Source organism: Salmo trutta, chromosome 31, assembly GCF_901001165.1.
Source record: "Salmo trutta chromosome 31, fSalTru1.1, whole genome shotgun sequence".
NCBI classification, from domain to species: domain Eukaryota; kingdom Metazoa; phylum Chordata; class Actinopteri; order Salmoniformes; family Salmonidae; genus Salmo; species Salmo trutta.
This window is the reverse complement of record NC_042987.1, coordinates 827,882-842,741: the sequence shown is the minus strand read 5'-3', so window position 1 is coordinate 842,741 and position 14,860 is coordinate 827,882. Positions and strand designations below refer to the sequence as shown.

The 14,860-nt window shown below is 41.8% G+C and overlaps 1 protein-coding gene across 3 annotated transcripts in view; it reads left to right on the top strand.

Annotated features, from left to right (window-relative positions):
- The window catches only part of sppl2 (signal peptide peptidase-like 2), a 45,687-nt gene that overhangs the window by 17,636 nt on the left and 13,191 nt on the right, over positions 1-14,860 (top strand). For all 3 annotated transcript variants that reach the window (XM_029724767.1, XM_029724768.1, XM_029724770.1), the window contains exons 9-12: positions 8,748-8,829; positions 12,770-12,844; positions 13,011-13,073; positions 13,235-13,334. In XM_029724767.1, the coding sequence (XP_029580627.1) occupies positions 8,748-8,829; positions 12,770-12,844; positions 13,011-13,073; positions 13,235-13,334 (320 nt within the window). The remainder of the gene's footprint in view (positions 1-8,747; positions 8,830-12,769; positions 12,845-13,010; positions 13,074-13,234; positions 13,335-14,860) is intronic.

Sequence of the window (14,860 nt, the reverse complement as noted above, 5' to 3'; positions counted from 1 at the left end):
TTTACAAGAACAATATTTACCAAATAAACTAAAGTAAAACATTTATAAAAAGTAACACAATAAAATAACAATAACGAGGCTATATACAGGGGGTATATATAGTCATATGTTTGAAAAATTGACGTTTTTGGATTTTTGAGGAGTTTGTAATTCGCGCCACGCTCTATCATTGGATATTGGCGAGGTGTTCCGCTAGCGGAACATCTAGATGTAAGAGGTTATTAAGGAGCTCCTTTAGCAGCCACACTTCATCCTTTATTTAAAGGGAGAGATCAAACTAATCCTAACTGTTATAGGCCTGTTTTTATTTAAAGGTCTTTCTCACATCAGCTACATATTTTCAGAAATCCTGGTTAGAGGATTCCCGGATTTCCTGCTTATTCTCTCCTTATTCCGGGAATCAACCGTCTCACTGGTTAACTATGCTAGAGGGATGAGTAACATTGCCTGAGACCTGAAGACTGGCTTCAGCCTTTTGCTCAGTGTACTTGAAGTGTTTGTGTCAGGGTTTCCATTTTTAAAAAAAATATATGAAAATGTAACCTTTTATTTAACTAGGCAAGTCAGTTAAGAATAAATTCTTATTTACAATGACGGCCTACCAAAAGGCAAATGGCCTCCTGCGGGGACGGGGGCCTGGGATTAAACATTTAAAATACATACAATATAGATATAGGAGAAAACGCATCACAACAAGAGAGATAACACTACGTAAAGAGAGACTTAAGACGACAACACAGCATGGTAGCAACACAACATAACAACATGGTAGCAGCACAAAGCATGGTACAAACATTATTGGGCACAGACAACAGCACACAGGGAAAGAAGGTAGAGACAACAATACATCACACAAAACCGACACAACTGTCAGTAAGAGTGTCCATAATTGAGTCTTTGAATGAAGAGATTTAGATAAAACTGTCCAGTTTGAGTGTTTGTTGCAGCTTGTACCAGTTGCTAGCTGCAGCGAACTGAAAAGAGGAGCGACCCAGGGATGTGTGTGCTTTGGGGACCTTTAGCAGAATGTGACTGGCAGAACAGTTGTATGTGGAGGATGAGGGCTGCAGTAGATATCTCAGATGGGGGGAGTGAGGCCTAAGAGGGTTTTTATAAATAAGCATCAACCAGTGGGTCTTGCGACGGGTATACAGAGATGACCAGTTTACAGAGGAGTATAGAGTGCAGTGATGTGTCCTATAAGGAGCATTGGTGACAAATCTGATGGCCGAATGGTAAAGAACATCTAGCCGCTCGAGAGCACCCTTACCTGCCGATCTATAAATGATATCTCCGTAATATAGCATTGGTAGGATGGTCATCTGAATCAGGGTTAGTTTGGCAGCTGGGGTGAAAGAGGAGTGATTACGATAGAGGAAACAAAGCCTAGATTTAACTTTAGCCTTCAGCTTTGATATGTGCTGAGAGAAGGACAGTGCACCGAGAGAAGGACAGTGCACCGTCTAGCCATACTCCCAAGTACTTGTATGAGGTGACGACCTCAAGCTCTAAACACTCAGAGGTAGTAATCACACCTGTGGGAGGAGGGGCCTTCTTCTTACCAAACCACATGACCTTTGTTTTGGAGGCGTTCAGAACAAGGTGAAGGATAGAGAAAGTTTGTTGGACACTAAAAAGCTTTGTTGTTGAGCATTTAACACAAAATCCGGAGAGGGGCCAGCTGAGTATAAGGCTGTATCATCAGCATATAAATGGATGAGTGAGCTTCCTACTGCCTGAGCTATGTTGTTGATGTAAATTGAGAAGAGCGTGGGGCCTAGGATCGAGCCTTGGGGTACTCCCTTGGTGACAGGCAGTGGCTAAAACAGCAGATTGTCTGACTTTATACACTGCACTCTGACTTAGTTAGCAATCCAGGCCAAAGACCCCTCAAAGACACCAATACTCCTTAGCCGGCCCACAAGAATGGAATGGTCTACCGTATCAAAAGCTTTGGCCAAGTCAATAAAAATATCAGCACAACATTGCTTAGAATCAAGGGCAATGGTGACATCATTGAGGACCTATAAGGTTGCAGTGACACATCTATAACCTGAGCGGAAACCAGATTGCATACCCGAGAGAATAATACAGACATCAAGAAAGCCATTCAGTTGATTATTGACAAGTTTTTCCAACACTTTTGATAAAGAGGGAAAAATAAAAACAGGCCTATAACAGTTAGGATTAGTTTGATCTCTCCCTTTAAATAAAGGATGAAGTGTGGCTGCTAAAGGAGCTCCTTAAACTTGACCCCAAAAAAACATCTGGGTCAGATGGTTTAGACCCTTTCTTCTTTAAGGTTGCTGCCTGATCATCGCCAAGCCTGTCTCTCTTTTCTGGGGAGGTACCCATTGCTTGGAAGGCAGCACCTCGGACTCAGTGACTGCCTGCAGGGAGAAACTTTGTAGCGGGGCAGGGGAAAAAGAGGGAGGAGCATCGGGGATAGTCGCATTAGAATGGGTGGGAGATGAGGACATGTTGGACGGGCAAAGGCATGGCAGAGTCAAATAGGAATCCTGACTTAATGAAGTGGTGACTGAAGAGCTAGCCATGTGCTCAGGTGGTTTAAGCATGTCCCAGTTTAGGTCACCAAGCAGGACAAATACAGACTTAGTGTAAGGGGCCAGGAGAGAGCTTAGGGCAGGTAGGGTACAGGCCGGTGCTGATGGAGGACGATAGCACCCAGCAACAGGTCAACAAAGAGTTATTTGAAAGTTGAATGCTTAAAACCAGCAAATCAATTTGTTTGGGGAAAGACCAAGCACTAAAGGTGATCATTGGTAAAAATTGCCACTCCCCCACCTTTGGAAGATCTGTCTTGCCGAAAAGGTTATAAAGAGAAAGGTTAACATCGGTATTCAAAACACTCATCCTTAACCACGTCTCAGTAATGACCAACACATCTGGATTGGTGCTGTGAACCCACACTTTCAAATGATCCATTTTAGGGTAATAAGCTTCTAGTATTAACGTGCAGAAAACCCATGATTTTACGAGAGCAGAAATCAGTGAAGCAGAGCACAAATCAGAATTGGGGCTAGCAACAGTAGATGGGCCAGGGTGTTCATGCACATTTCCAGATATCATCAACAGTAATACAATCAAGGCACGGCATAGGACAGGGAGAGCTCTGCAGCGCTGATTTATGACATCTGAATGTGCATCAGATGGCAACAAGATCATATTGTACAGCAATTTCATCAGGTAACATGAATACAAAGCTGGTGAGAGGTAGTTAGAATAGGATGGGAGGCCAAAAGTCTGTGTAACCAATAGAGAGTCAGAGTCCCAAGTGTGGGGAAAAAACATAGTCGGTCCCACGGTTGGGTAAAGAAAGTTTGTAGTCAACAAAATATGCAGGAGTCATGAGGCAAAATGCACAAGAAAAAAATAAAATCCAAAACGACTTGGGGCTAGCCATTGTAAGTTTAGAGTTACTCGCCCCAACAGTGTGTGAGTGCTGGAGGCTACCAAAAGCTTGGGAGAGAGGGGGGAGTGTGGTTGGGGTACCTGTACCAGACAGGGGGAGACAACCAGGACAGACGGTGATTAGATCGCCAGGTGGAATCCAAGCAGCAGTGCAACGGTAGTTGTATTTCTGGAGGCAGATTTCTTGTAGAAAATGCTAGTGAATGGTCTTTGAACAGCTGGAGGGGGCTTCAAAGGGTGCTTCAAAGACTCCTGCCACTTGTTGGGCCCAAAGGCCTCAACACCTTTTCACTTCACACCTTAGTGCTAGTTGAATTTGCATCTGGTCTGTCCTTGCAAGCCTGGGAGTCTTAACTCAGCATTCAGTCTCCATTTAAAATAAAATATATCATTGTAATGTACTTTATTTTATTTTTTATTTTTCTTCTTGGCTTTCAAAATAGCATCAGAACAAACACTACTCACTCAGTTCCAGGTTGGATAGTGTTCTCAGGTCTCTGCTGTTTGTTTGCCAGAGCACCCTCTGTATAGCTTGGAAAAATAACAAACAAACAAATTAGGTTGTAGGTTTGGAGTTTTGATCTGGAGCGAAGGCCATGCTATGGAGGGTAGCATCCTGCATATGTACCTGCTGAAAAATCCAAGTTTATCTAACTCCAAATCTATCCTTTTGTCAAAAAAAACATGTTGAGAAATATGAGCGCTCACATGCCACTGCGTCTCTCTCTCTCTGAGGGGGGTGTGCAATCTCCATTGGGAGAATGTGTCGGGGACATTTGACCAGCAGCATTTTAATTTACCAGACATTTGAGATGTTTACCGGACCCATATGCATTGGCTGCGTAACCTGATTAGGGCGTCCTCCCATGGTACTCAGAATGACAGAAATCACATTTAGATTATGGGAATTCATCTTAACAGAACATGCAACTCAATGATGCAATGGCGTGGCCTTCTTACCGAATTCTGATGTGGACTTTGAAGACATTTACTTTTCCTCAGCCAACAAGACAAGTAACGAACAGCAAAATCACTAGTCCATGTCAATCTACTATCCCCCATAGTAGAAAAGTTGACCTATTCTATTGGTCAGCGTGTCCTTCTGTGCGAGGATAGCCTATACCAAACAGACTCCTGGACAGTTGTGGAATGATAGATCCTAAATTCATACAACAAGTACATAAAAAAAACTTTAAAAAGCAATAAGACTGATGCAACAGATCAGAACATTTAGCCTAAAACATTTTAAACTTGTATTAATACGCATTGTAAGCGCACCAGTAGGCTATGCGCAAATGTTAGGTTCATAATACAATTAGTTGAAAACTCTGACTTGGAGATGACAGCCTAATATAAAAAAATGGATTCTCAAATATTGTATTTTCCTTTACGCAGTGAACTGACATGCAAGATTATTGCTGACACTGATGTTCAGATGAAGGGAACCAACGCTGTGCTCAACTCAAATAGCGGTGTAGCTGCTGGTAAAGTAGCTGCTGGCAAAGTAATTCAAAGCCTATACTTTATCACTCCGGATGTAACTTTCCAGTTCTACTATTTTTGCCATGTAATGTTATGAAAACTAAATCAGACAACCCCATAGTAGAATAGTTTACCTAGTGACCTAGTCTGCTTGTTGTTGTGTGTTCTATGTTAGAGTAATATTCCTCTCAAGGTGCATTCATGCTGGGAGACCCATAGGAGGGAAACATTGTATTTTGACAAGCAGTCAGTGCACAACAATTCTTAATGCAATCACTGGAAAACACTTTTGAAATTATTTTGGTCCGTTTTACATTTCTACCACGTTTATTTCTCTGCTCCTTCAATTGCGCGCGTGGCATCGTTTTACAAGTGCAGTTTTACAACCAGAGTTTCAGGAATGGTTTAGGCGCAGCTGCGCAAAACAGCTCTTAAAGGGGCAATGACATCTTAAAAAGGCAATGACATACTTTGAAATAGAAACCAAAAAAACGAATTTAAGTGAATAATAATTAATATACATTTTTAATAATAACAATTAGGATGTTGTATCCAATGGGATAAATGCAGATGGACAAACCCCATGCTTCACCCTATGTACATTTTATAGTCACTGTGCTGCATCAGTTAGGCTACAGGTGATCATGCTTTTTGCTAATAGCACATCTGATAATAGACCACAGGCTATATGCATGGTCCAATAACTTAATAATTGTACCAATATGTTATTGGGGCCATTTCTGGAGGTGGAAATTATATTTTAGATGGTGTCAGCATCATTTTATTTTCATTCATTTTGGAGTAGAATGTCCTTTTTAAAAATCACCAGAAATTAGCTTTTCAGTCATTCTACATAAAAATTATCTGGGGAGGCCCCCGGACCCCATAAGCAAGGGGACTGGAATTAGTCAAACTCAGTTTAATACATGTACAAAATTATCCTCTTTCCCTAAAGAAAGGGGGATACCTAGTCAGTTGTACAACTGAATGCATTCAACTGAAATGTGTCTTCTGCATTTAGCCCAACACCTCTGAATCAAAGCACGATAGTCATGACTGACTTACATACATGAAAGGGGAGGTTAACTTGGCCCCAGACAATCAATCTGAGATTGACTTAAGTTTCAGTCATGTTTTTTATTTATTTTCCTGTAATATGAAGTAAAACATTCAGGTTTCACACAATTTGGTATATGTTTTCAAAATGCATACTGTCTCCAGCTCACATTGTAAAGTGTGACTCGCTGAAGCCTTCCTACTGTTGCCTATGTGCTTCAATTACCAGTTGAGAAATAAAAAGAGCAGCTCTTTTAATCGTGAACATCGAATCTGTTTTTAACATGAGATTTCATTTAGAATTGTTGCGCAATGATGGGGCTCATAAAAGCATGTTTCTCTCCAGCAGCAACAGGAGATGTAGCAGCAGCTCTCACGCACTCTGATTTTTCGTTTAAAATAGGCTCTGTATCTGTATCTGATTAAGAATCATAACGACTAATGAAAATACACACGCGCCATTTTAATTCCACTAAATGATGCAAATAAACCCATAGACTGATAAGCATGACCGGTCAAATAGAGGCGAAAGAAACGCACACCTATTTAGGCGAGGTACTGGCTAGCGGAGTGGAACACTTTAAAAAAAATAAAGGAGAGCCGCACACTAGGAGCTCAGACGGAAAAATGTTGTCCAACGTTTCGACAGACAAGCCGTCTTCATCGGGGTATAATGACAAACACTGCGGGGTGACTCATTTTATATAGTGTCAAAAGACACACACAGGTGTCTGTAATCATGGCCGGGTGTGGCCTGATAATCATTGATTAATCCTCATATATTAACATAGCATACAAAAAACATAAATGGATAGCATACGATCATAGATATAATTTGGCAACATAAGCCTACAAACATTTACAATAGCAAAATCACAAGAATGGCTTCAGATCAAAGTCTACGTTGAGACCGAAGGGAGCAAGGGTCTTTAAATTAAAGATCCAGGCAGCCTCTCATTTTAATAATAAATTGTCGAGGTCACCCCCTCTCCTAGGGAGGGTGACGTGTTAGATGCCAATATAACGTAGAGACGAAATCGAGTGGTTTGCTTCCAAAAAGTGGGCCGCAAATGGGTGTCGAGTTTTTGCACCTAATGGTGCTACGATGCTCCGAGATACGTACTTTTAATTCGCGCATTGTTTTACCCACAAGGACAAGTTATAAGATAAATAACTGGCTTAGTGGAGCACGTGATAACACTTTTTGATTGGAATCTGTTTCCCTGTTTGGAGGTGTTTGAAGGATCTACATTTAAAAGGGCCATTGCATTGAGCACAGCCATTACACTTGTAGTTTCCATCCATCTGCGCAATACACGTTGTGCAGGGATATCTTGGGGTGGTAAATCAGAGTTTACCAATTGAATCCTTCAGACGAAGAACCATATGTGACATTTTTTCAATTGTAAGATAATCAATTATTGATCTCTGAGGTTTCTGCCCTGCGATAATACGACCGAGGTCCGAAAACCGATACTATCATCGGATCCTAGAATGTGCCAATGTTTGAACGATTCCCTTAATTTGTTCAGAGCACTTTGAATAGTGGGTAGTTAGAATGCAAGAATGCTTCTTTTTGCGAGACTGACCTTGAAAAAGGTCATGGCTCGTTTTGTTTTGAATTTTCTCAATGGCAGTATTAATCTGACCATTTTTGTACCCCCTCTCCTTGAATTTTCTTTGCGTTTCAGCCATATTTCTGTCGACATCTGATTTATTTTTTTACAAATTCTTTTGACTGGACAGAATTGGCTGTAGTGCAGACTGTTTTTCAAGGGAAGTAGGTGACAACTATCAGCCCTCAACAAACTGTTACGATCATTAGGTTTTCTGTAAAGATCAGTGTATAGAACATTATCTTCACACAAGATCAGAAGATAAAGAAAACTGATTTGAAGTGTATCAAATTACATAGTAAATCTCAGATGCTCAGAACATGAGTTAAAAAAAGCATGGAACACCTGGAGCTGTTTTGCATCACCCCTCCACAGAACAAAAATATCATCAATATACCGTTTCCAAATAATGATGTTAGGCAAGAAAACATTTTTGAGAGGATTGAAAATAGACTGTTTCTCCATGTAACCCACATACAAATTAGCATAGTGAGGAGCCATGGGCGATCCCATAGCAGTACGGTCAAGTATACTTATCATCGACTGGTATTTTCATGAACGAATAGTTGAAAAAGCTGTATTTTGCTATGGGATTTTTTTATTCTCATGGACAATTGACTGGCGGCAATTTTATTTGTCGTTTTTTTAATGTATTTTATCGGCCAAAAGCCAGATGTTTTTATTTATTTAACCTTTATTTAACTAGGCAAGTCAGTTAAGAACAAATTCTTGCTTAGAATGACGGTCTACCGGGGAACTGTGGGTTAACTGCCTTGTTCAGGGGCAGAACGACAGATTTTTACCTTCTCAGCTCAGGGATTCGATCAAGCAACCTTATGGTTACTGGCCCAACGCTCTAACCACAAGGCTACCTGCATCCCCAAAATTATTTTATATATATATATATATATATATTCAAAACAAAAAATAAAAAAAGAATAGCCAAATTATTTATATATATATATATAAGAAACCACTACTATTGGACACCAATAGTAGTGGTTTCTACTATTATTGGACACATATATATATATATATATATATATATAAAAATAATAATTTGGGGGATGCAGGTAGCCTTGTGGTTAGAGCGTTGGGCCAGTAACCATAAGGTTGCTTGATCGAATCCCTATGTATATGTGTGTGTGTCCCCTCACCTAGGTGGGCGTGGGTGTTACAGGATGCCCTGGGCATAGCCTTCTGTCTCTACATGCTCAAGACTATCAGACTGCCCACATTTAAGGTGGGTACACCTGTATAGAGATCCTATAATAAGATTACTTTATATGTTTTTCTATGGGTACACCAGCATAGATGGAGCTCTATGGGTATCCCCATTCAAGTTGTTAGTTTCTACATTATGGTACAATAACCCAGACAGATATCAAAGAAAGCTCAGGCTAGATTTATTCACCGTACTGGGTGTTGTAGCTTCCAAGACAAGATACAACGTTACAAGCACATATTTATAACCTCCGACTAGGCCCCCCTTCCCAAACAGTACCAGTCAAAAGTTTGGACACACTTACTCATTCAAGGGTTTATCTTTATTTGTACTATTTTCTACATTGTAGAATAATTGTGAAGACATCAAAACGATGAAATAAAACATATGGAATCATGTAGTAACCCCCCAAAATAATTTTAGATTCTTCAATGTAGCCACCCTTTGCCTTGATGACAGCTTTGCACACTTTGCATTCTCTCAACCAGCTTCACCTGGAATGCTTTTCCAACAGTCTTGAAGAAGTTCCCACATATGCTGAGCACTTGTTGGCTGCTTTTCCTTTACTCTGCGGTCCAACTCATCCCAAACCATCTCAATTGGGTTGAGGTCGGGTGATTGTGGAGGCCAGGTCATCTGATGCAGCACTGATGCAGCACATCTGATGCAGCACTCTCCTTCTTGGTCAAATAGCCCTTACACAGCCTGGAGGTGTGTTGGGTCATTGTTCTGTTGGAAAAACAAATTATTGTCCCACTAAGCGCAAACCAGGTGGGATGGCGTATCGCTGCAAAATGCTGTGGTAGCCATGCTGGTTAAGTGTATCTTGAATTCTAAATAAATCACCAACAGTGTCACCAGCAAAGCACCCCCACACCATCACATTTCCTCCTCCATGCTTCACGGTGGGAACCACACATGCGGAGATCATCCGTTCACCTACTCTGCGTCTCACAAAGACATGGCGGTTGGAACCTAAAATCTCAAATTTGGGCTCATCAGACCAAAGGTCAGATTTCAACCGGTCTCATGTCCATTGCTCATTTTTCTTGGCCCAATCAAGTCTCTTCTTCTTATTGGTGTCCTTTAGTAGTGGTTTCTTTGCAGCAATTCGACCATGAAGACCTGATTCACGCAATCTCCTCTGAACAGTTGATTTTGAGATGTGTCAGTTACTTAAACTCTGAAGCATTTATTTGGGCTTCAATTTCTGAGGCAGATGTATCTGGGTCTTCCTTTTATGTGGCGGTCCTCATGAGAGCCAGTTTCATCATAGTGCTTGATGGTTTTTGCGACTGCACTTGAAGAAACGTTCAAAATTCTTTATATTTTCCGGATTGACTGACCTTCATGTCTTTAAAGTAATGATGGACTGTAATTTCTCTTTGCTTATTTGAGCTGTTCTTGACATAATATGGACTTGGTCTTTTACCAAATAGGGCTATCTTCTGTATACCACCCTACCTTGTCACAAAACATCTGACTGGCTCAAACGCAATAAGAAGGAAAGAAATTCCACAGATTAACTTATAACACGGCACACCTTTTTAATTGAAATGCATTCCAGGTGACTACCTCATGAAGCTGGTTGAGAGAATGCCAAAAGTGTGCAAAGCTGTCATCAAGGCAAAGAGTGCCTACTTTGAAGAATCTATATATTTATATATATTATTATTTTTTTATTTATTTATTTATTTATTGGTTTAACGCTTTTCTGGTTACTAGATGATTCCATATGTGTTATTTCATAGTTTTGATGTCTTCACTATTATGTCACAATGTAGAAAATACACTGCTAAAAAAAATAAAGGGAACACTTAAACAACACATCCTAGATCTGAATGAAAGAAATAATCTTATTAAATACTTTTTTCTTTACATAGTTGAATGTGCTGACAACAAAATCACACAAAAATAATCAATGGAAATCCAATTTATCAACCCATGGAGGTCTGGATTTGGAGTCACACTCAAAATTAAAGTGGAAAACCACACTACAGGCTGATCCAACTTTGATGTAATGTCCCTAAAACAAGTCAAAATGAGGCTCAGTAGTGTGTGTGGCCTCCACATGCCTGTATGACCTCCCTACAACGCCTGGGCATGCTCCTGATGAGGTGGCGGATGGTCTCCTGAGGGATCTCCTCCCAGACCTGGACTAAAGCATCTGCCAACTCCTGGACAGTCTGTGGTGCAACGTGACGTTGGTGGATGGAGCGAGACATGATGTCCAAGATGTGCTCAATTGGATTCAGGTCTGGGGAACGGGCGGGCCAGTCCATAGCATCAATGCCTTCCTCTTGCAGGAATTGCTGACACACTCCAGCCACATGAGGTCTAGCATTGTCTTGCATTAGGAGGAACCCAGGGTCAACCGCACCAGCATATGGTCTCACAAGGGGTCTGAGGATCTCATCTCGGTACCTAATGGCAGTCAGGCTACCTCTGGCGAGCACATGGAGGGCTGTGCGGCCCCCCAAAGAAATGCCACCCCACACCATGACTGACCCACCGCCAAACCGGTCATGCTGGAGGATGTTGCAGGCAGCAGAACATTCTCCACGGCGTCTCCAGACTCTGTCACGTCTGTCACGTGCTCAGTGTGAACCTGCTTTCATCTGTGAAGAGCACAGGGCGCCAGTGGCAAATTTGCCAATCTTGGTGTTCTCTGGCAAATGCCAAACGTCCTGCACGGTGTTGGGCTGTAAGCACAAACCCCACCTGTGGACGTCGGGCCCTCATACCACCCTCATGGAGTCTGTTTCTGACCGTTTGAGCAGACACATGCACATTTGTGGCCTGCTGGAGGTCATTTTGCAGGGCTCTGGCAGTGCTCCTCCTGCTCCTCCTTGCACAAAGGCGGAGGTAGCGGTCCTGCTGCTGGGTTGTTGCCCTCCTACGGCCTCCTCCACGTCTCCTGATGTACTGGCCTGTCTCCTGGTAGCGCCTCCATGCTCTGGACACTACACTGACAGACACAGCAAACCTTCTTGCCACAGCTCGCATTGATGTGCCATCCTGGATGAGCTGCACTACCTGAGCCACTTGTGTGGGTTGTAGACTCCGTCTCATGCTACCACTAGAGTGAAAGCACCACCAGCATTCAAAAGTGACCAAAACATCAGCCAGGAAGCATAGGAACTGAGAAGTGGTCTGTGGTCTCCACCAGCAGAACCACTCCTTTATTGGGGGTGTCTTGCTTATTGACTATAATTTCCACCTGTTGTCTATTCCATTTGCACAACAGCATGTGAAATTTATGGTCAGTGTTGCTTCCTAAGTGGACAGTTTGATTTCACAGAAGTGTGATTGACTTGGAGTTACATTGTGTTGTTTAAGTGTTCCCTTTATTTTTTTGAGCAGTGTATATAAAATAAAAACTTGAATCAGTAGGTGTGTCCAAACTTTGGACAGGTACTGTATGTGTATGTAATGTGCTATATATTCATCTTAAGAGTATTTAATGGTATAAAACAGTAAAGATATAAGACACGGTTATAGATTATAATTACTGTTCTATCAGCTCTATCACCAGACACTTGGCTCCTATTCAAACCTTATGGAATGATTCTTGCCCTCAAAGACAGGCCTTTGTACTTTCTCTCTGCCCAAATACAATGCACACAGATCATTCCATCTAACCCATAACACAATTACTACTGCTAGGCAAATTATAAAATTATGTTAAAACAGGTTTAAGTCCGTATCCAACAAAGTCGATCGGTCTGTCATGGATTGTCTGGCGATCATTTTTAAAGTGATTTTATGTCTATGGTACTGACCACATTAAATAACTAACTAGGGTCACGAGTTGTACAGATGATCATGCATGTGTGTTAATGACCAGGACTTTCCTAACCACAACTCGGGGCTCTATGACACTCAATGACCTGTGTATCTAACCATGGGCATGAAAAGACAGTCATATTAATGTCTTCTTCCATGTTCTTTCTTCAAGGCCTGCACAATGCTGTTGGTGACCCTATTTGTCTACGATATTTTCTTTGTATTTATTACACCTCTCTTTACCAAGGTACGTCAGTCATTCATGGTTGAGCCCAACTTTTCAATAAGAAATAATGATACATTTTCATTCTAAAACGCTTTTTGTTACAGGACGAACTTAAATAACTAGAATTTGCTAGATAAATGTACCATACATTAAGCCACTACCATGTTTCCTGTGTTTCTCTCTTCAGAGTGGTGAGAGTATAATGGTGGAGGTTGCGGCTGGTCCCTCTGACTCCTCCACACATGAAAAGGTACAGTTGGCATCATTAATCAATCGGTCAATCAATTGATTTTATATGTTTTGTTGTTGATTTGGCGTCACAAGTTGTTTTTTCACTTGAACCGATGTAGTAATAGAAGTAAGAAATCATGTACTAATCTATGCTCGCTGTCCTTCCTGTCCTTTCTCCAGCTTCCTATGGTGCTTAAAGTGCCCCGCCTCAACTCCTCCCCCCTGGCTCTTTGTGACAGGCCCTTCTCTCTGCTGGGATTTGGAGACATCTTAGTACCAGGTAACATTATTGTTCTATACTCTGCCCTCTACTCTATACCTACATGTTTCAAGCAGACCACCATAGTCCCTGTGCTTAAGAAGGCCAAGGTAACCTATCTAAATGACTATCGCCCCATAGCACTGTTAGGTTTTAAAAGAACCTAGTAAAACTCACAGACGATTAGTAAAGCTTAAATCAAGTTTATTCACCCATTGGGTCACACAGCTGCATAAGACAAAGACATGGTTCCACCAGTGGTTTATATATATATACAGTGGGGGAAAAAGTATTTGATCCCCTGCTGATGTTGTGTGTTTGCTCACTGATAAAGAAAGGATCAGTCTATAATTTTAATGGTAGGTTTATTTGAACAGAAAAATGCATGTCTAAAATGTTATAAATTGATTTGCATTTTAATGAGGGAAATAAGTATTTGACCCCCTCTCAATCAGAAAGATTTCTGGCTCCCAGGTGTCTTTTATACAGGTAACGAGCTGAGATTAGGAGCACACTGTTAAAGGGAGTGCTCCTAACCGCAGCTTGTTAACTGTAAAAAAGAAATCTGGCCACAGAAGCAATCAATCAATCAGATTCCAAACTCTCCACCATGGCCAAGACCAAAGAGCTCTCCAAGGATGTCAGGGACAAGATTGTAGACCTACACAAGGCTGGAATGGGCTACAAGACCATTGCCAAGCAGCTTGGTGAGAAGGTGACAACATTTGGTGCGATTATTCGCAAATGGAAGAAACACAAAAGAACTGTCAATATCCCTCGGCCTGGGGCTCCATGCAAGATCTCACCTCGTGGGGTTGCAATGATCATGAAAATGGTGAGGAATCAGCCCAGAACTACACGAGAGGATCTTGTCAATGATCTCAAGGCAGCTGGGACCATAGTCACCAAGAAAACAATTGGTAACACACTACGCCGTGAAGGACTGAAATCCTGAAGCGCCCGCAAGGTCCCCCTGCTCAAGAATACATATACATGCCTTTCTGAAGTTTGCCAATGAACATCTGAATGATTCAGAGGACAACTGGTGAGTGTTATGGTCAGATGAGACCAAAATGGAGCTCTTTGGCATCAACTCAACTCGCCGTGTTTGGAGGAGGAGGAATGCTGCCTATGACCCCAAGAACACCATCTCCACCGTCAAACATGGAGGTGGAAACATTATGCTTTGGGGGTGTTTTTCTGCTAAGGGGACAGGACAACTTCACCGCATCAAAGGGACGATGGACTGTCAAATGTACTGTCAAATCTTGGGTGAGAACATCCTTCCCTCAGCCAGGCTCATTGAAAATGGGTCGTGGATGGGTATTCCAGCATGACAATGACCCAAAACACACGGCCAAGGCAACAAAGGAGTGGCTCAAGAAGAAGCACATTAAGGTCCTGGAGTGGCCTAGCCAGTCTCCAGACCTTAATCCCATAGAAAATCTGTGGAGGGAGCTGAAGGTTCGAGTTGGCAAACGTCAGCCTCGAAACCTTAATGACTTGGAGAAGATCTGCAAAGAGGAGTGGGACAAAATCCCTCCTGA